The 25,807-nt window shown below is 44.2% G+C and overlaps 2 protein-coding genes across 2 annotated transcripts in view; one reads left to right on the top strand and one right to left on the bottom strand.

Annotated features, from left to right (window-relative positions):
- Positions 1 to 15,831, top strand: part of Tspan2 (tetraspanin 2) — a 37,694-nt gene extending 21,863 nt beyond the window's left edge. The window contains exons 3-8 of the mRNA XM_051165517.1: positions 1,836 to 1,933; positions 3,225 to 3,299; positions 4,491 to 4,589; positions 5,753 to 5,824; positions 12,485 to 12,568; positions 14,733 to 15,831. Coding sequence (XP_051021474.1) covers positions 1,836 to 1,933; positions 3,225 to 3,299; positions 4,491 to 4,589; positions 5,753 to 5,824; positions 12,485 to 12,568; positions 14,733 to 14,798 — 494 coding nt within the window. The 3' untranslated portion in view covers positions 14,799 to 15,831. The remainder of the gene's footprint in view (positions 1 to 1,835; positions 1,934 to 3,224; positions 3,300 to 4,490; positions 4,590 to 5,752; positions 5,825 to 12,484; positions 12,569 to 14,732) is intronic.
- A 7,586-nt stretch (positions 15,832 to 23,417) lies between these two features.
- Positions 23,418 to 24,284, bottom strand: Tshb (thyroid stimulating hormone subunit beta). The gene is made up of 2 exons (XM_051165936.1): positions 24,102 to 24,284; positions 23,418 to 23,672 (listed from the first exon to the last, which is right to left on the bottom strand). Exons 1-2 carry the CDS (start codon positions 24,261 to 24,263, stop codon positions 23,418 to 23,420), a joined length of 417 nt encoding a protein of 138 aa, XP_051021893.1. The 5' UTR covers positions 24,264 to 24,284.
- Positions 24,285 to 25,807: the final 1,523 nt, after the last annotated feature.

The following is a 25,807-nucleotide window of genomic DNA, read 5'->3' on the forward strand; positions in this document are numbered from 1 at the left end:
TTTTTTAAAAAAGGAAAGAGAAAGGTAAAGACCTGAGGGCAATAAGGTGTCCAGGCAGTGGAGCCAACAACACTGTTGTTTTAAAAACGGAATTAGTTCTCTTATGACACATCCATTCCTCATGAAATGGTCTTCTTAGAGAAAAGGGAACCGGAGGGAGTGATTGATTGGCCTGGGACAGCAGGAAATGTGTGGGTCACTGCAAAGCCAACCCTTCCCCACTTCAGAACCCAGTACCTTGAGGACCTTTTGGGCTGGGCTGGGCTGGGCTGCGCTGGGCTGCGCTGGCCTAGGTGGTGCAGGAAGCCCTGTAGCTAGCTTGTGGCCCCATTTAGGTCTGTTCACAGATAGGCCTGCCCACAAACCCGCTGTGAGTAAGCAACCCAGAAGAGCCCCAGGAAGTGCTAGACTCAGGGGTTGGCCACAGGGGTGGGACCCCAGCATTACCTTCTCACTCCTCCCCACCTCCCGGCTGAATAAGAATGGTTTCCAGGTGACTCATCTGACTAAAATGCAAAAGGAAAAAAAAAAAAAAAAAAAAAAACAGAGACCCTTAGCCTTCACTCCCAGAGGGCCAAGTGCCAGCCCTAGCATTGTGTTCTGCCTTATCTCAGGATCAGAGGAGGAAACCAGCAGGGCTGGGCCCAGGCCTCCCAGAACCAGCACCTTGCCACCTGCCCTTTCTCTCTGCGAAGAGATGGTCCTGGAGATGGACTTAGGAGGTGGACTCTCCAACCACCCCAAAGTAAGGCTGCTGCTGATGCTTGGGAGGCAGGACGGCCTCTTGGGAAGAGCATCAGTGTGTGATTTCCGGGGTAATAACTTGACTCTCTGAGGCCCAGTGCCTCTGTCTAATGGAGGGAATAGTGCAGCTCAGGACTTCACAACCACTGTGAAAAGTACCCTAGTAAACCTACGCTGGGCAGCAGAGTCTGACAGGAACAGCCCTCCACACACATAGTATTAAAATAATCAGAAGGACATTTACTTCTTGGCTAGAACACGGTGCTGCTCAATACGCTTTGGATGTCTATAACCTTATTGTCCAGCCTCACTGGTTGGTTTTGGTTTTGGTTTTAGTCTTTTGTGTTTGGTTTTTGTTTGTTTGTTTTCTCTTTATGTTTTGTTTTGTAACGTGCCCTCCCGTGTGTCCAATATCTATGGCATTGCCCTCTAAAAGAGAAAATTTCACACACACAAAGAAAACCCTGATGACCTACCTGCGTCCTTGCCCAAATCCCTGCTTTGCTCCTTTTCCTCCCCTGTACTTACCAGCTACTCTTGCCTCCCAAGCCCTTGGCTTCAAGTCTCTCAGTGATGGAGACAGCCATCAGGTCCTGACGTCAAGGGGGCTCTGGGGCTCCAGAGAAGGCTTGTGTGCCAGCTGTGAGGCCAGCTCCTATTACCCCCAGACTCACTAGCCCTGGGCTTATGGGGATAGTAGGGCTTCCTCCACATAAAGGTGCAGAGTCCAAGATGCAGCGTTTGGGACTTTAGGAGGTGCATGGTGGCCGACCATTGCGACAGCTCTGATCAGTGGAGAGGGCCAGCTTCCTCCCCTCCCTGGCTGTGTGCTCTCAGCCTGGTCGCTTGACTTCCTTCAGGCTCATCTTCCTGATACGTGCACTGTTATGAGAGTAGATGGGATGGCATGGTGGAGTGAGCCAGTATGTACGGAATGTAGACGGTGTCACCGTCACAGGCGACGACAGAATGTTCTGCAGAGACGGAGAGCCCGGCTGGTGTGTGGGGCAGGGCTCTTGTGGCATGCAGTATGCTCGGTTGGCCTGTCCTTGATCAGGCTCTGAATGGTCTCCCTCACCTCTCATCCACAGGGCTCTATGTGCTGGTTGGAGCCGGGGCCCTGATGATGGCTGTGGGTTTCTTCGGGTGCTGTGGAGCCATGCGTGAGTCACAGTGTGTGCTCGGATCAGTAAGTGGAGGTTGTGGCGTGGGCACGGGACGGGTTGACAGACTTCCCTGGAGGGAGTCAGGGGAGCTTGTTCGAATGCTTGCTCCTCTGGGACACGGAGCCTTGGCACTGGACTCTCTCTCTCTCTGGTGTCTGTTTTTTCCATCTCCTACATGAGAAGAGTATTATCTCTGTTCCTGTCTGATATGGAAAATGCGAAAACAATGAGGTCATCAGTGTAAAAGATGTTGGGGAAGAGTGCTTAGGAATTGATTGTTCTTTAAGAAATAATATTTCACCGTGGATGAGGCAGCTTAAAGATTTCCCATAGCCAGGAAAGAACTGTTATCTACAGGGAAAGCATTTTGGGGTAAGAGCAGTAACTTAGTCAAACATCCCTCTGGTGCCTTATTTTAACCAGCTGCTTCATTTGCAAAAACAACAACAACAACAAAAATAGTCTTTGCTACCTGGTACCCAGACAATTCTCTGGAGCCTAAAGGCAGCAAGGGGCAGTGGAGAAGGCCCTGGACTTCTCGCAGGAAGCCTGAAGCAGGTGTTGTGAGGCCCCTCGTTTCCCATCCCCACCACAGTCTTTGGGTTTTCCGTGTCTGCCTGTTGCTTCTGATCTATGGCTGTATGAAATGCCAGTTTCTTCTCTCAATAAAGCTGAGAAGCTCTGTTTGGTTTATCACAGAGCTGAGTTTTATCAGAGACCTGGCGGAACTCTATCCATAAGGATACACACACACACACACACACACACACACACACACACACACACTCCTACTCTTCTCTCCCTCTCCCCAGAGAAGCCTTCCAGACCACAATACTCACATCACACTCCTTGCCAAGCCCAAGCATCCTTGGCAACCATATTTCCTCTCTAAAGGGCTTATATAGTCATCAAGCATTTACTGAGGCCGTCACTGCGAGGTCCTGTGCTGGGTGATAGGGCTTCTATGTGACTGTCTGATACTCCTTTATTTGTTTTTAAAACCTTTACTCACTGACTGCATCTTCTCTGCCCAACATCAGCCTTGTGGTGATGGAGAGGTTGGGATCTTATATACCACTGTGTAACCAGCACAAAGGACAGAGCCTGGCGCAGAGCACATGCTCAGTAAACAGGTGTTTGGTGAAATAACAGACAAGCTATACAAATGTGCACGAAGCACACACAGTGGGCAAACACACCCCTATTATCAAACTCATAGCCTTACCTACTGCCTTGCCGGGGAGCTACCTGCAAACAGAGTAAATGCATTGAAAAGGTATTAAATTAATGAAATTAGTGGTTTTCTTTCCACAGTTTTTTACCTGTCTGCTGGTGATTTTTGCTGCTGAAGTAGCCACCGGAGTATTTGCTTTTATAGGCAAGGACGTAGTAAGTAGAATCTACACATTTTTGTGGTTGTTAAGGTATTTTTCTTATGTCAAATGTTATAGAATATCCACTCCAAAATGTTACTAAGAAACTAGATAGCCCCTGGATTGTATAAGTAGATCCTTTTAACCTGCTAGTGTACGGAGCTCAGCATGTGTGCATGAGTGGGAACACATGGTTTCTATCTGGTGTATAAATATGGTTGTTTGGTTGGTTGGTTTGGTTTGGTTTGTTTGCTTGCTTATTTTGTTTGTTTGTTATTTCTCTAGGATTTCTGATTTAAGATTGTCCCTGGTTCAAAATGAGGCAGGCATTAGGTGACAGCCATGAGGATGGGGCAAGGAGGAAGGGCCTACCTTCTCCTTCCTCTGACTGTCATTCGTCCCAAAGGCTCGGCCTTGACAGTGACCACAGTGTTATGAGAAGCTACAGTCTGGCCTGCTGCATGCAAGTAGCAATCCTGAGCGCCCAGAGCAGGCTATGAGGAGAGCCCACAAGTCCCGTGGCCTTTTAGAATGGTCAGAAGGCTGTGACAGAGAGCAGTGGAAAGGAGAAGGAGGAACGATAGAGCCTTCGGAGGGTTGTCCTTCCAATGAGCTCATGTGCCATCCATACTGTGTGTATGAACTTAAGCATAAAACTGATAAACACAAAAGCCAAGTGTCTGTCACCCCTATGAAACTCTCTTATGACGGCCACTTGTACCTAGAGGTTACAAGCTTCCACTTAGCGCCGGATGAACATGAAGCCTCGATTTGGGGGTCGTATGCCTTTGTACTAGAAAAAGCATTCACTAAGCTGTGTGTGATATCTGCAGGCAGATCATCTTCCTCGCAGTGGACGCCTGCCTCTCAACTGGCAGGGACCCAATACTGTCATAGATGCCACCTCTAGTGGCTCACTGGGATCTCCTAAATAGGTCTGGTTGACAGCGACACCCACCAGGCTTAGAAATCGCCACCCTAAGAGGTGGCTCTAATGTAGGAAAGCACTTTTAGCTTATCCTTCCATCTTCGAAAGCGTCTCAGGACCTTTGGGGTCTGTGTTTTGCTCTGCGTGTGCAGAAGTGTCCTAAAATACAGAGGCGTGTGTGGGAAAGCTGTGTTCTCAAAGGACACAGAAGAGGGGATTTTCCTTGGTAAAATGAAAATGTCTGCAACTTCCCGTTCACTGTGCCCTGGTATTTTTCAGGCTATACGGCATGTACAGACCATATACGAGGAGGCATACAGCGATTACCTTAAAGACAGGGGAAGGGGAAATGGGACTCTTATTACCTTCCACTCAGCAGTGAGTAACTTCACTTCTTTGACATTACATTTTCTACCAATCATGTATGAGCCAGGCTCTCTCTAATCTCCTAAGTTAAAAATAAAAATAAATAAAATTAATGGAAGCAGCTGCCTCTTATTTCAGCTGTGAAGAGAGCTGTAGTTTGTGCTTTGTGTAGACCTTTGGCCTGCCACAGATTCACAAGAAGTCAGCACGTGTGCCCAAAAGAGACCAGAAAGCATGAGCAGGACACCGAGAAAGCCACCCAAATGCATGTCAGTTCCCGTCAGAGGTGACATTGTGGTGTGACAGAAGCAAGCATGGTGACCAGCAAGGCAAAGAAGCTCAGCTTAAGTATACTGTCTCTTAGCAGCTTTGTGGTGCTAAATGAGCTAGCTAGACTGCTCTGAAACCCACTCAGCTTACTCCTCATTTAGAACATGAAGGTCGTGGGGAGACAACTATATTCCCTTCTAGAATGTTCCATGGGAATGTGCTAAAGTGTGGTGCTTAGAGCTACATATAGACAAGAAAGGCTTACGGAGGAAATGAGCCAGATCAGGGTCATTCTGTTTTCTTAAACACTGAGCTTTGGAGAAGTATCTATGAACTTCTGGGCCCCATGTTCCCAGGGACCTGGCTCTCTATGACAAGAGGTTCCCCAGAGACACCAAGTAGCACACAGACCCCTTTGTCTTAAGCAGCCAGAGCCCCAGGGCAGCGTGCCTGATTGCCAGCCAGCATGCACACCTGCTCTTTTGGCCTTGGCTTTTCTGTGGCTACCTTTCCTCTCTTCTCAGATAGTCCCTGGCTAATAAACCCTTCCCAAAGCTCATAAAGCTTCGTTCCTCAGTAGGAGTTTGGAGTTGGGGTCTGAAGGAACTAGCATGTGCGGTCCCACTACTGTTTCTAAAGTAGCACTTTATACGGGGCACCATCAGTTAGCCTCTTGCCTTACACCTTCTAAGTCACCTCATGTCATAAAGTGTCTGCAGCTTTGGAGAAGCTCTGTTCTATTTTATTGCTAGCACAGTTCTCTGACTCTTCCTTCGTCCTCCAGAAATAGCAGCTTGGGCCTCAGAGCTGCTTTGCAGCCTTGGCACTGCCAGCCAGCAGTAACGCCGAGCCTTGGAGGCAGCACTTCTCCCTGCTGTGTCCTAAACCCTCTTCTTGCTCTCTAGTTTCAATGCTGTGGAAAAGAAAGCTCTGAACAAGTCCAGCCCACATGTCCAAAGGAGCTTCCTGGCCACAAGGTAAGCTGGGTGTTCCAGGGTCCCTTCACCAGCCCCTCTTCCCTTCACCACCCCCCACTGTGAGGAGGGGTTTTTGTTGTTGTTGTTGTTGTTGTCTGTTTGTTTTGTTTGTTTGGTTTTGTTTCTTGAGACAGGGTTTCTCTGTGTAGCCTTGGCTGTCCTGGACTTGCTTTGTAGACCAGGCTGGCCTCGAACTCACAGCGATCCACCTGCCCCTGCCTTCAGAGTGCTGGGATTAAAGGCGTGCACCACCACTGCCCAGCAAAGATTGGTTTTTTGCTTGTTTTGTTTTTAGATTTATTTATCCATTACTTATACAGTATTCTGCCTGCATGTGTGCTTGCAGAACAGAAGAGGGCATCAGATTCCATTACAGATGGTTATGAGCCACCATGTGCTGGCTGGGAATTGAACTCAGAAACTTTGGAAGAGCAGACAGTGTTCTTAACCACTGAGCCATCTCTCTGGCCCCCTTAGCTCAGTGTTAGAGTGCTTGCCTAGCAAGTGCAAGGCCCTGGGCTTGCTCTTCAGCTCTGAAAAAAAGAAAAGAAACTCTTGTGAGGAGTTTTTGGTGTCAGTAGAGGCAGAGAGGCTTGGTTCTTCCTTCCAGGGCTTCTAGGAGACTGCCTCCTGATGGGTGCTGAGCCTAATTCATGCCATGTGCAATAAACAGCAACACTGAGTGCAGTTTCTCATACTCGGGGATGGGGGAGAGGCTTGCTTACCAGTGACTATGTCATGTGCTTAAGGTATATTAATTTGGTTCACCAGGCCCAAAGGTCTGTGTTCCCCACATCTTTCTGAGACAGTCAAAGCACTGATAAATTTAGCTGCTCTTTCAGGTATTCTACAAGTATAAGAGAAGAGACAGTCCCTCTCTCAGTGGCTTCATAGGCTAGCCCATGGCTGTGGTGACATGCAAAATGTCTGTCCAGGGAGCTGGCTGCAGTGGCACATGCCTGTAAACCCAGCACTTGGGAATCAGATAAAATTGGATCTCTGTGAGTTCAAGGCCAGCTTGGTCTACAATGCGAGTCCAGGCCAGCCAAGGCTACATAGCGAAACCCTGTCTCAAACAACAATCAAAGTCTGTCCAGGGAACCATGTAAAACATAGCAGAATTAGGAAAGCTTTGTATGAAAGAATCTGAGTCTTGACAAAAGGAGGTCAAGAAAGCAGGCAGAAGAGGGCCATGCTGGTAAGATGTTCCATTCCTGTAGGAGAACAGAAGCCCAGAGGAAGGCTAACATTTCTGAGACAGCAAGCTTAGCTTTACACCTGGAGGTCTGAGGAAGCCATCGCTCTCAGCAGACTGTGCATCACTTTTGTCTTAAAAATGCCCTCAAGCCATCTGTTCCTGGAAGGCAGAATGGAGGGCTGGAGACTCAGGAGAGGCATCACTTAGGGGGTACCTGTATCACCTGGAAGGAGAAGATGGGGTACTAAGTCAAATCCCATACAGTGGGGAAAGGAATGCTCTGGAGGCAGAATCTACAGGACAGGGCGAGGTTAGGCTAGGGCCCTAGCCTGGGCTAACGGGGAGGTGCTGCTCGCTGAGAGCTCAGTACAGTGAAAGGAGAAGACCCTGGAGGCAGATGAAGAACCAGACCTGACTATGTGAGGATGACACAGGGCTGGCAATCTCAGCACACTGAGAGCAGCTGAAGCCATAGGAGGAACTGGGAACACCTAGGGAGAGGGTATACAGAGCAAGGAAGAGAAGGGACACTGTCGCTTAAAGGGTAAGGTGAGGCCAAGAAGCCAGAGAAAGAGATTATGAAGAGAAAGTCAGAGTCCAGACTGGTGCCTGGGAAGCCCGGGGAGGAAGTGCTTTATCCAAAGTCAAACTGGAAGAGGACAAATAAATGAAGATTAAAAATCCTTTGCTGGATTTGATGCTTGTAGGATCCTTAGTGGCCATGTCAGAGACTCAGTAAAGTAGTTGCAGAGAACACAGGTGCAGGTTGGTTAAGTAGACATGTGAGACTGTGGACAGTGGTGTTGATGCACCAGGTACCTGGCAGGGAAGAGATGAGAAGTAGGCTTCCACTTGTCATCAGTGGCCACTGAAAATATTGCTTCTGGCTGACAAAGACACCATAAGGTGTTAAAGTTATTTTTATAAAACTGGGTTTGTTTCTTAGTTTTTCTCTTAACTCAGCTATCATAAAATTATGACTCATATTATTTTAACAAGCTTCACAGCACAAGAACTGAGCAGTGATTACTCTATTCTTAACCCTCTAAGCTAATTTGGTTTCCTCCCAGCGCCCATCCCAGAGATACTTGTGCTTTGTGGCTTTCCTTGCTCCAGCTCCCTCTTCTGGTCTCTTTTGGGCCTCTCCCATGGCTGAGTCCTCAAACTCCCCCCTACCCCCCAGCCCCCAGCCCCGGCTGTCAGGATATCAGAGGACAATTGGGGAGCAGAGTTTATACAACATTGAGATAGGAGATTCTCAGAACAAGGCTTGCAACCAGGTGGGGGGAGGAGGTACAGAAATCATCATTTGAATTACACAATAACCATCAAGGGAGCCGTTAATACCTCAGGTGAGCTAAGTGAAGACTACATTGAAAGGAGCACAGCAGACTACCAGGGGCCCATGGAAGGCTGTGGTTGTCAAGATGAGTCTCAACGGATGAATTCAATAAGCAAAAGAAAAAGAAGGCAACATTCCAGGCTGAGGGTTTGCAGATAAGTCCATCTTTGAGTGGAAACAGAAAATCCAGGATGCCTGTGAGAGACGAATTCTTCAAAGAGGAGGGTCCCACTCTTCAAGGGCTTTGCTCACTTCTTCAGGGGAGTGCCCGTCAGGCACTGTGGATACAAAGATGGATGAGACAAGGTGCTACCAACAAGGAAGCTAGTGTCTATTAGGAGATGCAGATGCTGTAGTTGCCACAGCTCACAGTGTTCACCCAGCAGAGATCAAGAAGCAATCCCACCAATGGCTTTACTGGGGTCATGGGAGCATGAGTGAAGGGTTACTTACAGATTAGTAACCTAGGCAGCTGCATCAACAAAATGACACTGAGCAAGAATGGCAACTCATGAAAGCTGCACACTAGACTCTCCTGTATAATTTGCAGGCAGCTACACCGTAGAAGAGCCTCCTCTCCCCCAGAACTGTCTGCTCCTTATAACATTGGGGAAAGGCCTTGAGGGTCTTGGAACTTTCTAGCTCTCTGAGTCTTGTAAATTTCTTGTGAGGTTTCCATGGGCCTGGTGAGGCCCCTTCCTTTCTCCAGGAGGGAGTTTCAAAGCTGAGGTATAACTAAGGGTCTTAGAGACTCCTGTGAAACCAAAAGTCTAGCCTACGTGCCATTAGCATAGGGAGCCATGGAAGGGCTTGGATTCGCATTTTATTGAATTTTGCTGTGATGATAATGAGAAAGGCTGATGGACGGTGAATATCCTGGAGTTGAGGTGACTTCCTGAGCCTTGCCACCCACAGTAAGTTAGCTGTGACAAGCTGGATGGAATAGTGGGAATGCAGAGGAGGTGACATCATCAGTACTAATGCCCACACAGAAACTGAGAAGATGAGACTCCACCACTGGGTTCTGAAGATGGTGTCATTCATTAAATTAATGAGTGGAAGAGAAAGAGCCAAGTATAAAGAAAAGACATAGTATGGTGTTTAATTAAAGATCTATTTTAATTATGCATATGTAGGGAAGAAAGATGTGGATATGCACATAGATGCAGTTACCCGAGGAAGCCAGAGAAGTCAGATTCTCCTGGTCCAGGCAGCTGTGCACCACCTGACGTAGGTGCTGAGATCCAGAGTCAGGTCCTACTCTTGACCATGGGCCGTGCTCCAGCCCCTACCTCAGTGTTTTCAACACTGTGGTTTGGAAAACCTGCTGTGTGGCTTAGGAGAGATGTTAGACTGTCGATGACTTATATAATCTTAGAGTTGTAGATATGGATTTCACTCATGAGATTTTGAAAAAAAGAAAAAATGTGAATAAGTGGCTAAGCAACAACACCATTTAAGGCTGGCCAAAGGGGAACAGCCAATTAAGGATACTAGGAGCTAGAGGGACACATGGGAATGGGAGGTCACCTCCGTGTCTACTGATCCTGCCCGTCAGGCACTGTGGATGCAAAGACGAATGAGACAAGGTGCCACCAACAAGGAAGCTAGTGTCTATTAGGAGATGTAGATGCTGGAGTTGACACAGCTCACAGTGGGCTATGGACAGAGTTGGCATGGTCCTCAGAGAGCCCAGGGAAAACATGTAGGAGACACCAGGTGAAGTTGACTGGGTAAAGGCTGAGTGCGGATGACAGCTCAACCACATCTTCTACACGGAGAGGTCATTATGCAGTTTGAGCCAAGTATAAGAAAGATGAATTCACAAAAGATGAAATGCAGTTGACTATTAAACATATAAAAAGCATAGGCAATAAGAAGCCATCGTAAATTAATAGCAACTTTAAATGACAAGATGCTATTGTTTAACGTGTGAAATTGGCCAAGGTTTTCCCTCCTCTTACTAATAACACAGTACGGGCAAGAGTGATAGGAAATGAACGTTTTCTTTTAATTGGTACAATGGTCTTAGAGATCAGTACTGTCATGTAGCCAGGGTGTTAAATGACCTCATCCCCCTCTGACCTGCGGATTCTATTTCTCCGAATGCTTTCATGTGTGCAGAACCTGGGGAGACAGAGCAGCTCATGAACTGCCTGCCACACAAGCACGGGGAGCTGACTTTAATCCTTGGTACCATACAAAATTCTGGGTGTGGTGGAACTGCCTGTGAAGCCAGTGCTGGGGAGGTGGAGGCTGATGATCTCTGGGGCTCTCTGGTCAGTCAGCCCATCCTAGTTGGTGAACCCCAAGTTCCACGAGAGACCCAGTATAAGAAGACAAGCTCAGCAGCTCCTGTGGCACACCAACATATGCACAAAGGGGAAAATGGAGGCAATGCAGATAGGGATTTTTGTGCAGTGGTATTCATTACAAATAATATACATTATTACCCAAATACAGATTTCTTAACATGCAATAGTGTAGGACATTGCTTATATTATGATCCTTTCATAGGATATGTTTTATTGCCACTAGGAATCACAATTTAAAAACTATTTAATGAAAGAAGATATTTTTAAAGTCTCTTCCCGTTAAGCGTAAAAGCACACAGATCAATATAAAAGCGAGCTGCGTGTGGGGGTCTTTTCTGTGCACAAGAATCACCAGTAGTATTAGTTATGATCTTAACGGAGAACATATGTTTCTTATTTTCATTTTATTCATGTCTATTTTCCAAATTTCAATGACTATGTATTCCCTTGTGAATAAGGAAAGCCAATACATGTTTTGTAATTTGTTTTTCACAAAAGGAGCTGTCTGTGAATGGAAAGAGAGGCTGTTGGCAGGGCTGGAGGAGAGCAGCAGCAGGAGATGGGTAGCTTTGCTTGCTTTCGATTGAAAACATTGAGCGTGGTGTCACTTGGCTGGTGGAAACGTCAATGTTGAGAAAGAGGCTGATGCATAGAAAGGAAAGAGGGCAGCTGGCAGGCTTCCTGAGAGGGAGTGAAAGCCAGAGCCAGAGCGGGAGCTAACCTTCCACAGAAAAGGGGCACCTCTTGGGCTGTGAGGAAGGGAAGGAAAGTTGCAAAGGGGTACTCCTACCTTTTGTGTGCTTGTCACCTTAAACAGTGCCTGGCACAGAAGAAAGTCCAGGTGAAGGAAGGAATGCTAGAAATGCTGCCGATGGACTGTGGCTTTCTCTGGCACGCCAGGAAGCTGCTGTCTCCAGCAGTGCTCCAGGCTTTCATAGGAATGCATTATCTTTTCTCCTTGGGGCTGCATCCTCCCCGCCAAGCCTCCTGAGAGCAGAGGAAGCTACACCTTACTGCACCGCGTCCACCAACCCACTCCAGAGGCTGACACTGGGGCTGCAGAATCACTAATTATAAGAGGAGATGAGAGAGTGGGGTTGCTGTTTCATCCAGCTATGTGGGCATCAGAGGGTGCTGAAGATGTGTGTCCTGAGGATGCATCTGAGCTAGAGCATTCCTCTATGTAGGAAGACTCCAAGAGGAAGCATGTGGCACTGGGAAACTAACAATGGTTACAGATGGTCCCTCTATGCCCTCTGCCCAATTTATCCGCCCCCGCCCCCTTCAAACCATGCTTCACAGCTCTCTAAGGGTCAAAGGTTAAAACTCACAGCCCAGCTAACACTGGAGAGAAGGATCTTCTAAATCCCAAGACCTGGTTTCCCTAAGGATTGGCTTTCCACAATTTAATTCAACCCCCATGCAGACCTTTTGATTTCATCATAGATAATTCATGCCTTGCATAGTCAAATACATCAAGTGTATAAAATGTCTTTTAAGCTATAAGTTACAAAGGGGAGGTATTATTTAGAGAACATCTTATCTTTCTTTGCTGAAAGTAAGAAGAGGCCTAAGTTTTGCAAAGCCTGGGGTCCTCTAGAAGCAGCTTTGTAGAGCCATATTCAGAGCTCTGAAGCCGGCCAATGGCCTCAGTAGAGAAGCTTTCCAAAAGGGAGAAGCTTGCATTTACCCCAACACTGCATTTCTGCCTTATGGTTGTCAGGCTGATTAGTTTGCACATGAGCAGGAGCTGACATGGATTAGCTCACAATCAGTTTTTACTGCTGACTTTTTTTCCAAAACAGAATTGCTTCGACAAAATTGAAACCATAATCAGTGTTAAGCTCCAGCTCATTGGAATCGTCGGTATTGGCATTGCAGGTCTCACGGTAAGAAAGTTCCAGAATGTAGTCATTTTGTCTTCTGAGAAGTATTAGATCCTTATATCATATCTTTCTTCAAATTGGAGATGGCAATCTCTTAAGTGATAGTTTTTGTGTTGGGTGAAGACCTTGGTTCACAGTACATCTCCTCAGCTAATTACATCCATCAGTAGTAACCCTGTAAAAGATGACACAAATTCCAGTATCTACCTAATCTTAACCTGGGCTTTTTCATTGCAACTGCTTCCCATTTAAGCCTGCCACTCATAACCTCGGTAAGTGATGCCAGTTCACAGTAACATGGCAGCAAGTCAGCCTCCTCACCTGTGCACTGATGAGGCAGCAGAGGGAAAGTACTGTGATCACAGACTGCATTCACTTCCTGGGTTCACTGCTCTCTCAGAAAGTAGATTAACTTAAGGTCTACACAAAGGATGTTGAAGAAATCCATGAATTGGTTGTTCTCAGGGGATACCCAAGCACTTTCCCCCTTCTCTGTATCCAGAACAGAAGGTGGGGCAGTAGCTAGAAGTACTACGCTGAGGTCCTCCAAATCCAGGGATATTTCACGTGCCCTCTCCACATGCTCTGGGCTAACCTTGTTACAGCTCTGCAGCTCCCTAGTGATGGTTCTAAAGCAGTGTCTTAGTTCCTACAGTTACAACGAAACACCATGACGGAAGCTACTCCGAGAGGGAAGAGCTTATGTGGCTCACACCTCCGCATCATTATTCATTGATGAAGGAAGTCAGGACAGCAACTCAAAAAGGGCAGGACCCTGGAGGCAGGAGCTGATCCACAGGCCATGGAGGGGCGCTGCTGACTGTCTGGCTTACCCTGCTTTCTTATAGACCAGAGGACCAGCAGCCCAGGGCTGGCACCCCCCACGATGGGCTAGGCCCTCCCCTATCAATCACTAATTAAGAAGATGACCTACAACCAGATCTTATAGAGACATTTTCTCAGTTCTTTCAGATAACTCTAGCTTGTGTCAAGTTGACATAAGATGAGCCATGCAAGCAGTTTGTAAACATTTCACAAAATGGAGGTACCAAGTAGAATGTGCTGACAATCAGGTAGTCTCAACAACTGTATAGCATGGTCGCAGTCAGCCCTGACTCAAGACCACAGCATGCTTAGAGTGAAGAAATCTCTCAGAGGGAGCCCCTCAGACTATACCCAGGATGAGGTGAGGGCACATCCCAACTTGTAGCCATTGGAATGGGAAAGTACTCTGGCTTGTCTGTCTTGAGTCAGCACCCCAGGAGTTTCTCCCTGAGTTCTTCCATAAGGCAAGACTGCATAATGTAATCACCTAAGCAACGGCCCATCTCCCCTGCCACATACTGGTGCTGGCTGCGGCAGCTGCAGCCCTGAGATCCTTGCCGGTTAAGTCCTGACCCGTCTGCCTCTGCCCTCCCAGAGCAGCTCCTGCCCTGATGCCTTACACGTTCCCAGACCTTAGTCTGTCTTGGCATGGGATCGAGGACAGAATCAGAAACATGGCGCCAAGCTTTAAGAACAAACAGTAGCAGTCATTACTGAGGCGCTCACACACCGGGTTCCTCTGGTAGGGGTAATGACTAAAAACACCAAAAAGGACCTTCTGGTATTCTCTTCAAGCCACGGAGACAGTGGTTCCACCCAGGTATGTGGCTTCTCAGAGAACTGTCCAAGAGACAGAAGTCTGGAATATTATAGCTCCATTACTTCCATTTATATTTTGGTAGAACTACTGAGGTAAACAGTCATGTACTATTTGCATAGATATGGACCAAGAATAAAGAGAAACTCCACTATTTGACAGGGCTCCACTGCTCTAGGAATTAAAGTTTATTGACAGTGAGACCATAAGCACATTTACCTAAGAAATTAAGAACATGTTTTTCTAAATGAATACAATAGAACTAATATTCAGCTAAAACCATTTAGAACTATAAGCCAGAAAGAGAAACAGCTGTTTTTTGAAACAGATGCGTTTGTTAAGGAAGATAACATAGCAATATGTCTTGCTCAGCAGCCATCCTTAAGGATCACATGAAAATGTCATTTACAGTCAGTGTTGTTGGCTATGATTATTTGGTAACTTGAGCTAGACACTGCCAGTCTGTGATCTTTTTTCTGGAGCTCACATGTGTAAGTTGCTAATGACTGTCTCTTTCTGTTGCAGATCTTTGGCATGATATTCAGCATGGTGCTTTGCTGTGCAATACGAAACTCACGAGATGTGATTTAAAGACACTTCATCATGAAAATTGCAATCTAGAGTTCTCATACTAAATGTCACAAGAGCTGTCTCAGCTCATTTTTAATATTCAGGATATTAGAAGCTAAAATAATTTTTGGTCAACTGTATATTTGCACATGTATGTCTGTCTGACTCATTACTGACTTGACCCTTGAGTGAATGTCACATATGTGCTCTGTGAGTTTCTGGTATATGCACTGCACATACTTGTATCTGTTTCCTGGGGATCCCGAGTCCTTGTTTGCAAGCAGAATAACTGATGTAAGTTAAAAAAACAAAACAGTAATGAGAGACTTCTAACACCTGGCTCTTCAGGAAATGTAATAATGGGCCCATTTCTCAGATTTTAGCCGTGAAAGTTAGCTACATAAAAGAATCCAGAATTTCTAGTTAATGGAAGATATAAGCTATAAGACTTAAGGGATCATGGAGAAATATCAAGACTGATTGTATCTAAGTTGAGTGTAAAAGTTTCTTGGAATATATATATATATTCTCCCCAAATACAGTAAGCCACAGTTTCAAAGCTAAACACATCTGTAAAAGTAAATATAGCATGGAAAAATCTAATTTGAAAAAGTCATGCGTTCTTAGTATTTAAAAACAGAGAACTTCTCTCTGGAAAAAGAAGTTGCATAGACAAGCATGTGCCCCATAAAAGTGAGTGCTTTTAGGACTAAAAATAACAACTTTTAAGGGGGGAAAAATGTTGTTATACAAAGTCATGCAAATGTTGCTTTATCCCTCTTCTTTCCTGACTCAGCTTTGAACTGCTGGAAGCCTCACTTTCCCCAAAGGGCTTTTATCTCACACCCTGAGTGCTTCTCCAGCTGTGGTGACAGGCAAAAGCAAGAACCCTGCAGTGCATGCTGGGAGAACTCTCACTGGCACCTTACCTTCAGAATACCTCATGACTTGAGTTTACATATTTTCCTAATTTTTTGCATTTTCCTATTTATCTGTGTAGAGAATTCTTCTAGATTAAGAATACAGTTTTATCCTTTAAAATAAATAACCTCCCTCCCCCCATAACTCAGATATGTTATGAGTACCTTGGCCAAACCTAGATAAACCCTTTCTCCAAGTTGTATACACACAACAAAGGCACGTTAGGGGAGGGAAACTATTTTTATACACTCAGCTGCAGCACAACTATATTCTTTCTCAGCAAATCCCTGTGGAAATAAACGCTGAGGGCTTTGGGGAGACTGGGTGGTTGCTTTTAAGTGGGAAAACCCAGCCACTCCTTGGCCTTTTGACCACCAGGTGGAAAAACCCCACAGTAAGAACCTAAATTGGCGTATTGGTCATAATGTAACAACTTTTTTAAGGATATGAATTACGGATTCTTAAGACTGTATTTGGCCACACAAAAGTGAGGGTGTGGGGGATCTGGGAAACCCTCAGAGTTGCCAATGTGCCCGCTAAGAACGTAAGACTTTGATATATGCTAAAACAAAGTGCTATGCTTCAAGAAACTTTTACAAAGTGTTTCACTGCCAACACACAACTGCTGGGCTGGTCTCAGGCACCGAGCACTGCTCACTTTTCTCTTTCAGCTGTTCTTGCTACTGCTACCAACTTTGGATGGGAAATGTGAGGGAGTTAAAAGTGTAACTGTAACCTAAGCAAAGGATTATTTAAAGTAAAACTCACCTCATGATTTATATACTCCAGTAGTTGACAAATGCGATCCTTGAAGCAAAGAGTGATCAGTCTGTCTTACAGCTTTAGTGTGTCTGTCTACTGAAGAGAGCAAACAGGCTCAAGTGTGTGCTCAGGCCCCTCCAGCTCAGAGTTATTTCCCATTCCACAGAAGTGAGTTTCTGAATGAATAAGTTTAAAGAAAACCAGAGTAGCTATAAGCAGACGAATAGAAATAATTTTTTTAATGCAGAGGAAGAAGTCTAGAAATCTGTGTCATATGTGACTAGTGTACCTCCTTGTGGGTTAAGCTTTCCAAAGAATGTGCTAAGAAAAGTAGAGACTTCCATCTCCAAGTAAAGATGGATATATATCTTTATGTGAATAGAGAAAGCTATATCTATAGAGATATATAATCCCTATGTCTTGAATCTATACATATCTTAAATACACATCTCCTAAGGATATCTACATATGTAATTTTAATACATGTGTACCTGTATGAAAATATGGATATAAATGTTTGTATACATACACATACACTTGTGTATTTCTGTTTACCTGAACTAATTTGAGATCAGACGCAAACATTTTAGGTTATTTTAAATTAAATTTTTTTTATGTACTTACACTTCTTGACTTAAGATCCTACTGTATCTTCTTATACACTTTCACATGGATTATTTAAATGAGTTAACTACCAGTTTACCCAAACAATATAGTAGAATCAGATTGCCAGCCCTTCTGCTGTTATTGTGAGGTGGGCTGAAAAGTAACACCCCAGGGATTCTAACTACCTATAGTTGTATTTCAGCTAGCACCGGTTCACCCAAATTGTTCCTCCTTCCTCCGGAAACACTTGGTTATCTGTGGGTTAGCCTGTCAAATTAATCCTGGGGCCAGTGTGGTCCTCCTGTAGCAATAGCCATCATTTTCCTGAGGGAATCTAATAGATGTGGCTGGGTGAAAATGAGACTAATAGGGAGATGATAATAGCCTCAATAATAATCAATAAAGAAGGTAGCATTTTTCTCCCTTCTGAAATAATTTTAGCAAATATTCAGAGTGTTCAGTCTCTTGTCACTGGTAAAGATGGTTTCTGTGGCCCCCAAGGACAGCTACCAGCATTCCCCACTGCCCAGATTTTAAGGCCCCGATGGCATGCTCTTGAACACCAAGCCCATTTCCCCACCCCCAGAAAAGAGCAATTTATGTCTCTCAAACGGTAGCACTGGCTTAAGCTTATCTGAAGCAAACTGGTATTTGTGTGTATTTTAAGAGTGAAGATTTTCTATTTTCTTTAAAGATCCTCCATTTTTTTTTTTTTTTTTTACTATAAAGGAATTTTATATATAGATGATTTTTAAAGTGGAAATACTACAGCAATACAAAACATTATTGTTTGGTGTCCTTACAACAACCAAGGTATTCACAGTTCAGATGCTGCCCCTGAAAACAGGGAAAACATGGCAAATATGAGTAGCACACACAGCCTGTGCTTTACAAAGCCTGGTTTGTGCTGGCTTCACAAAGCGTTGAGTTAATATGACAGAACCCTTTTTTCTGTTTCGGTTTTTTTTTTTCTGTATATTTTATGTTTTTTTTTAATTTTTCTATTAAACAGCAAACAATTCAGTTAAAAAGTTTAAACTGTATGTTAATTATTAAATAATTCAATAACTAACAAATAATTATCATACCTAGGAACTATAACATAAATACTTATACCTAGGAACTACTGAATATTAGCTATTATAATTATGTTGATACTCTGGCAAAGAAGTCTCTGTGGTAAATCATTTTCTAAAGATCATGAAAAACCGAAGATCCCAATTAGCTGTATAAACATTTGTTGATCACAATAACAACTTTTGATACATTCTCCAGTTCTGTTTTAATTCAAAAGCTATATAGTGATCACAGCGGGCATTGGTATATTTTTCTCTGGACCTGTTCCTTCTTATAATAAATGTTTTACACTAACGTAAGAGGTGGAGGGGTTGGTGTGGGTTTTGGTTTACTGTTTGAGGCTGCTGCCTTATGAATTTGGTGACCCTCTAGGAGAACAGGACCATGACAAGCTGCGCCCGGGAAAGCAGGCCCGCACTGCTGTGAGAGAGCCAATAACCAAGAGTGGGCTGGAGACACAGACTTCCTTTATGTTGGATCTCTGACCTGACTCCTGAAAAACACTTACATACCAGCCAAGGTCGAAATGGAAGAAAAAGCATGCTTTTGTTTCCTGAGAAAAACACACAAGAAGACTCTGAAATGGCACATGAAAACCTTCGGGGGGATGGGGAGGCCTTGTCCCAAACTAACAAAACGAAGAACCCTGGTAATTAGGAATCTGTTTTATACAAATCTTATTTTGCCCTAAGGTAATGAGGAAAACATTTTAAACTGTGAGTTATGGATAAAACTCTTAACAAACCAAGCTTTCAAGTATCAAGACTTTTAAAGATGCCTATGGCAAAGACCAGTCGTAAAGATTTCTAACTGGTGTGTTAGATGCCCACCCTAGCACGAAATACACACAAGAACTTCGCTGGGAGGGATAAGAGAGGGGCCTGGGCTAGCATGCGGGCTTCTGGCTTGGCAGCTGGAAGAGTGACACACAGATGGTGGCAGTGTGAGAGAAGACGACCTCAGGACACGCAAGAGAAAGAGTGAGGCTGGACACTTAGTAGATAAAAGCACTTCCACCAAGCCTGATGGCCTGAGCTCAGTCCCTACATCCCACATGATGGAAGGAAAAAGTAGCCCCACAGGCTGTCCCCTAACCTCCACCAATACAGCATGGGACACCAGCATGTACACACACACAATTTGTTTTAAAGAGGAAAAATGAACTGGCTTTGGATATATGACTCTGAAGCTCAGAAAAGAACTCTAAGCTGCCTGCCATGACTGAATCTCCAGTGAGGGGCTAGAAGTGCTTACTGCTCTTGCAGAAGGCCTGGGTCTCAGCACCCATCAGGTGGTTCACAACTGCCTCTACCTCAGAGAGCATCTCTGTATACATGGGGCACATAAACTCGTGCAGGCACAAACCCAGAGCGAGAAATAATAATCTTTTTAAAAATTCCTCAATGATAAAGTAAAGTTTAAGAAATTGGAGCACTTGTTGCTCCCATAAAGGACCTGGGTTTGGTCTCTAGCATCAACATGGTGGCTCACAACCATCACGACCAGGGAACCCAATGCCTTCTTCTGACCTCTGTGGGTACCAGGCATATGGAGCACATACGTACATGGAGGAAAAATATTTTTTGATATAAAAGAAATAAATCTAAAAATGCTTTAATTACAGAGCTCTATGCTAAAAGTTAAAATCTTGCAACAGCTATTTATTGCACACATATTTCTTAACATGAGATTAATAAGTTGTCTTTGGGCTGCCTGTGTTCCTTCAGCAGCGGGCATCTAACATCTGCCTTGCCTCTAGTTAGATAGAAAAGGAAAGCTATGCTTCTTTAAGGGGGAAGCCAGCTTCATCTAATTGACACCGGTACATCCTTTGGTCATCCAAGGACAAATTAATATAGACTCAAGGCTTTTTAAACTATGTTCTTCCTTTAGCAGTGTCCAAAGGACCAACAGGACGTATAAGATCATGCCTATAGCAACATCAAGCAAAACTGGCCCTCAGATATGGTCCAGACCTACATTGCTATTATCAGCTAATGACTGTAACATAGAGTTTTGAGTCACCTTTGAGAAAGAAGGTTAAAAAGGAAGATGCATTTTAAAAGTAGGTGAGGCATTGGGGTACACACCTGCCACCTCAACACTTGGGAGGCAGACAAGAGGACCAGCTGGGCTACAGAGCAAGTTCAAAACCTGCCTAGGCTGAGATTTTTATCTCAAAGAAAAGTAAGGTTGGTGTCATCCTCATTAGGACTAGATCTGAAAGCTTTGGCTCTATAGCACTGTGAATGCAGGTATGTTTCCTTTGCCAGGGCCCTTTGGAAGCACAGAGGTCAAGACAAGAGCTGTCTGTGTATTGACAACTAGCTAGCCACTGTCACCCTTACTGAAACAGCTTCAAGGGAGAATAGGAGAAACCAAGTTGTAGTTGACAAGAGGAAAAAGAGAAGCAAGGAAGCATGTGGCTACTGTAGTGAACTTTTTTTAAGGCCCAGAATAAGAACTCAGGGGGAAGTAATTAGAACACTGCAAGGGGTTGTGGATTTTGTGTGTGTGTGTGTGTGTGTGTGTGTGTGTGTGTGCAGGGGTATGGGTGACCCACTTAAGAGAAGGATCAAGAAAGATGAGGAGAAACACGAGAAACAACAGGGGTAGATGCATACCTAAGGGATGGTATCAGGAACATCTGAGAGCTGCTGTACCAGCCAAAGCTTTTCATGGCCAAGTGTGAAAAGAGGAAAGGAGTGCTTTCTTTACAGATGACACTCAACTGTAATCAGCAGGACTGTTTCTCGTCTGTGGGCTTTCTGATTTCCCTCTGGCTTGGCTCTTTTGTCTCAGTCTGTGTTTCTAAGAGACCCCAAAGATGGCCATCAGTGGCTCCAAGCTCCCATTCTACCAACCTCAAAACCAAGCACTCCTTTTTCAACAGGTGAAATCAGGGTCTGGGGATGACTCTTACTGGGCAGGACTGCAGACACCTCTATGGCCAGCTCATAACCTGAGTACCATGCCCAACCCCACCAACCACTTGGCTGAAAATGTGAATGTGAGAGCACCCAGGGAGAATGAGCATACAGCCTCCAGAAGGAGGGACATGAACAGTAAGCAGCATGACAGTGAATAAAGAAGAGCTGAGGAAAATAAAATGACACCAGACTGTCTTAAAAGATATAAAAGGACAAACCATCTACAGCGGACAAGAAAGAAACTCCATTGGAAGTAGGCTAGAGAGGAAGTCCCTCAGTGAGAATTTTGGTGTTTAGCTCACACTTGCTACCCTTAAATTTTAAAGACATTTTTGTTATATAACGAAGGCTTTCTATTATTAGAATTTCCTGTTATCAGGAAGCACCATGCTATTCTGTTATATGCATCTATTCTGGTATTCCATTTATTCTCAACAAATTTGACCGTTAAAGACTGCTGCAGCGGTGGCCCCAAAAGCTTGAGTTATGGCAGAGCTCAAGAAATGGTCTCTCTCTCTCTCTCTCTCTTCCTTTCTCTCCTCTCTCTGCCTTTCTCACACACTGTAAGCAATGATTCTTTATTTCCCCTTTTTGGAGCCTCTCTATCTGTTCTCCTTGTGTTAAATCAGAAGAACACCAAGCTCTCTTAAAACAGAGCTCCCATATCTCCAAGCACATGGACGCAGTAAGTTGTTGGGCACCCCAATCTCTAAGCTCCATCCTAAGGCTTTTTGTGTTTTAGAAAGCTCTACTTTCAAGGATAAAATTCACGTGTGCATCTTCCAAACAGACTTCCTTCAATGAGTTCTCTTATGCAGCCACTCTAGGCTGGTGATAGTGCAGGCTGGCTGTATCCATGTTCTGAGCTGGTCCTGCCTCAGGTAAATGAACTGTAGTTCTTGACTCTTATTTGGGAGTGCACAGTTATTCTTCATCCTTGACAGAATGTGGATCTGATGCCCCTCTGTTTGCACCACCCCATGGATCTGCCAATGCAGGCACTCACAAGACGCCCAGCTGAGTTTAACTAGTGGCTGTGCAGCACAGACACTCTAAATGACCCTACCTACAAATAGTTTTCAGCTTCAGGGTGACAATTAATGGCTGAAAAAAACATAGTCCTTTAAAGACTGAGTCCACTGAACATCACTTAAAGTTCAACTCCTAAGAAGGAGCATCTAGGGGCTGGAGAGATGGCTCAGTGGTTAAGAGCACTGACTGCTCTTTCAGAGGTCCTGGGTTCAATTCCCAGCATGCACATGGCAGCTGTCTATAACTCCAAGATCAGACACCCTCATATAGACACACATTCAGGCAAAACACCAATGCACATAAAATAAAAATAAATAAGTTATTTTTTTAAAGGGAACAGCTAAGGAAGGAAAAGAAAAATAACCCCCTACTAAGCCTATTCACCCAAAGCAATGCCTCACTAAGAATAGAGACCTACCACACAACCTACTCCATTGAATCTCTCAGCGCTCTCTCTCTCTCTCTCTCTCTCTCTCTCTCTCTCTCTCTCTCTCTCTCTCTCTCTCTCTCTCTCTCACGACCCTAAGACCTGTAGTGATTGTGCTAGTGTTTCGTGACAGCCAAAGCCCCAAAGCACAAGTTGCTTTTGGTATAAATGCTGGAAAGTATCTCTTATTACTTGAGGGACTATGAAGGATTTAGGCTTCCACATGTAAAATGATAGTGGCCTCTTTTCTAGGCTTTATAAGCTGGCCTTCCGAGGAATACTCTTCACAGGTCAGTTGGCCCACCAGAGCAATTAAATTAAAGAGAATGGTGGCCATGCTCTTGGCTGAGTTCTGGTGGGGTTTTATGCACAGCACTCTTGTATGGAGGTACACATAGAGGAGAGAGTTTTCTGTGCCAGATGTCCTATGTCCCTGCGTCACCACTTGCACTCCAGCCCTGATGCTAGCCTTTAAAGGGACAATTTTTCTAATACCTTCGTGACATACATTTCTCCAGCTTCTGACGACAGTCCTTTCTTCCTGGAACTCTGCAGTAGCCTCACATTTCTTCCTAGGTCATGATAGCCGCCCTGTTGTGAGTAAGGCAATCTCCTCAGGGATAGCTTGCAGCAGCAGCTCATGTGCCTGCTTCCCATTTTTGCTTCTGCACTACTCTGTATGGAAACATGACAGCCTTTTCCATGCACCTCTGCTTCTTTTTTTTTTTTTTTTTTTTAATGCACCTCTGCTTCTAAAGTTTCTTAAGCTCTCCAATGCGTATGTGGAAGCACCTATAGATTAAATGGCAGGCAAGGTGTGTCAATGGTATTTTATTAGTTCTATTCCAGGTAAACACATTTAACCTGATTGCACTGCTGTTAAAGTTAGACAGAAAATCGCCCCAGATAGAATGTCTGTGGCTTGGTGCAATAGTTGGTCCTGACAGCCTCGTGTGTACAGTCACTATAGTCAGTATTACACTTGCCGCACTTGCAGCTTATGGCAACAGGGTAGGAGAAGTACGGAGCAACGTGGAGTGGACATCCTGGTATTTCCACAGTTCTGTAGATGAAGTCTCTGTATGTACAAACATCTTGGGAGAGTGCATATTTGGGAAGAAACAGTTTGCCATTGATATCCTGTGAGAAGAAATGGGATCATAACTTAAGAAACTTCACACAACTTTAGATAGTACAATAGAAAGACCATAATTTACTGATATCCCTTTAGTTCAGTGATACGCTACAAAGGACTCCTGAGTTTTGTTACTCAGTACTAGCTTAACACATCCATACTTAACCCTTCAGAGACAAAAAAAGAGACGCTTCCTTCTCATTCATCTTTGACCAGGAGAACAAAATCTTGAGGGTAGACTGTATCTGTATCTTTCTCTCTGAGTAAAGTCACATAATTATAAATCTGAAAACAGTGTGCTTGGCTTTCCAAAATGACAGTACCATTGGATTTGGAAATGATGCTATGATTTATCTCACTTCCTTTCTAAATATTAACAGACCACTTTAGGCCTATATAATTTACAACTAAATGAAATGCAACAAACAACATACCCGTGTCATACAATACCCAGCGCAGACGGTGGTGTTGATGGTCAGGCAGTAGGCACACTCTCTCCTATCCACGTACATTGTGTAGTCAGTTGGAATACAAAAAGACGCTGCTTGTCCACATGCAAGAGCAAAAAGCACGGAGAGCAGGACAAGGGCACTCATGCTGAACCAAAGATAAAACTGCAGAACTCATTAATGCATCCTTTCTGTGCATCCAGAGGCACATCTGCAGAAGCCTTATGCATATATGTGAACACACAGCCAATAATAAGAACAGCTAAAATATACTGACTGGATACTTATCTCTGGGCTCTACATAAGGTGGTTTTGCATATTCAAGCCTTCCCATATACTCTCAGATGTAGCTATGACCATGTCCACCCATTGTAGAGAAGTGCACATCTTAGAGGTCTGCCTACAAGTACCACTGAGCTCCCCCGGGAAGTGACGTCCAAGCTTGCAACATCACAACAGAAAACTGGCAGCTTTCTGTGAACCACGAGCGAAATCATTCATTCAATGGAGCTGTAACAGAATACCTGTCATTATAAGAAGTAAATTAATACTCTTTAGGAAGGGATTTCCCAGAATTACAAGTTTCTAAAACTGTTGGATCAATAGCTTAAAAGGTTTGTATAATTATAGATTAAAAAAACCACTAAAAATCATAACCAAACTTTGGCACCACCCAGTATATGTAATCTTGCCAAAAAGAAGACTGACACATTTAGAATAGTCCAGCCAAGAACGCAGCTCCATCATGCGTGGTTTGGCTGTATGAGAGGCAGCAGAGGGGACACTGAGCAGAACTTGTTTCAGCAAGTCTGTCTAATGGAGAAGCCAGTCAGTATCAGTTGAGCATTGTGATGACCGGCAGAGTGTTATGATATAATTATTTTGGTTCTGCTACTGATAGAGGGTAATCAAATTTCAGACTTTTAGATGTAGGTTGATCACCTCTAAGATTAAAAAGACTTTTGATTTCCTTTTACTAAATATTGTTCAACTAACTGGATATGTCTGTATATTTTTCTTCTCAACTATCATTTTCAGTAATATATATATATTATACTGTGTATATATACATATATAATAACGCATTCTATAAACAGCCCTCACTGAAGTAATATTTTATCTGTAAACACAGGTTTTTTGTTTATTCTATTAAATTATTACTCTTCACTGGCTGGCAATCAGGCTTAAAAGCAAAATCCCCTGTAGCTCTTAGCCTGATAGCCTCAGTGCAAGTCCCAGAACACACACAGCGGACAAAGAGAACACACTTCTTCCTAGAAGTTGTTCTCTGACCTCTACATGCATTCTGCAGTGCTTTCCAGTACCCTCCCCCAAATAAATGTAAAGTCACTTAGAGAAAACTATTCACTAAACATTGTATTCAATCATCAAAAGAGTATCAAGAGCTTCTCAGATCTGCCATTCATGTCAACAAAAGTTTAAGCCATACACTTTAAATTTTCTGTTTACTGAAATCTTGTACAATCAGTCTAGGCTAACCAGAATTTTGTTTTCAATAAATGTATAACACAAAAATTAAAGTACACACATAAGGTACTAGGGATGAATTCTAAATGCCAACTCTACAATCACTGCAACCCATCTCTTACTCCCGGAATGGAATTGATGGAATTGGATAGGCATGCATGCGTTGAGCGCTGTATTAATATAGTCCTCGACCCAAAGGACTA

The sequence above is a fragment of the Acomys russatus genome, chromosome 23 (assembly GCF_903995435.1).
Source record: "Acomys russatus chromosome 23, mAcoRus1.1, whole genome shotgun sequence".
In the NCBI taxonomy this organism is placed as follows: Eukaryota; Metazoa; Chordata; class Mammalia; order Rodentia; family Muridae; genus Acomys; species Acomys russatus.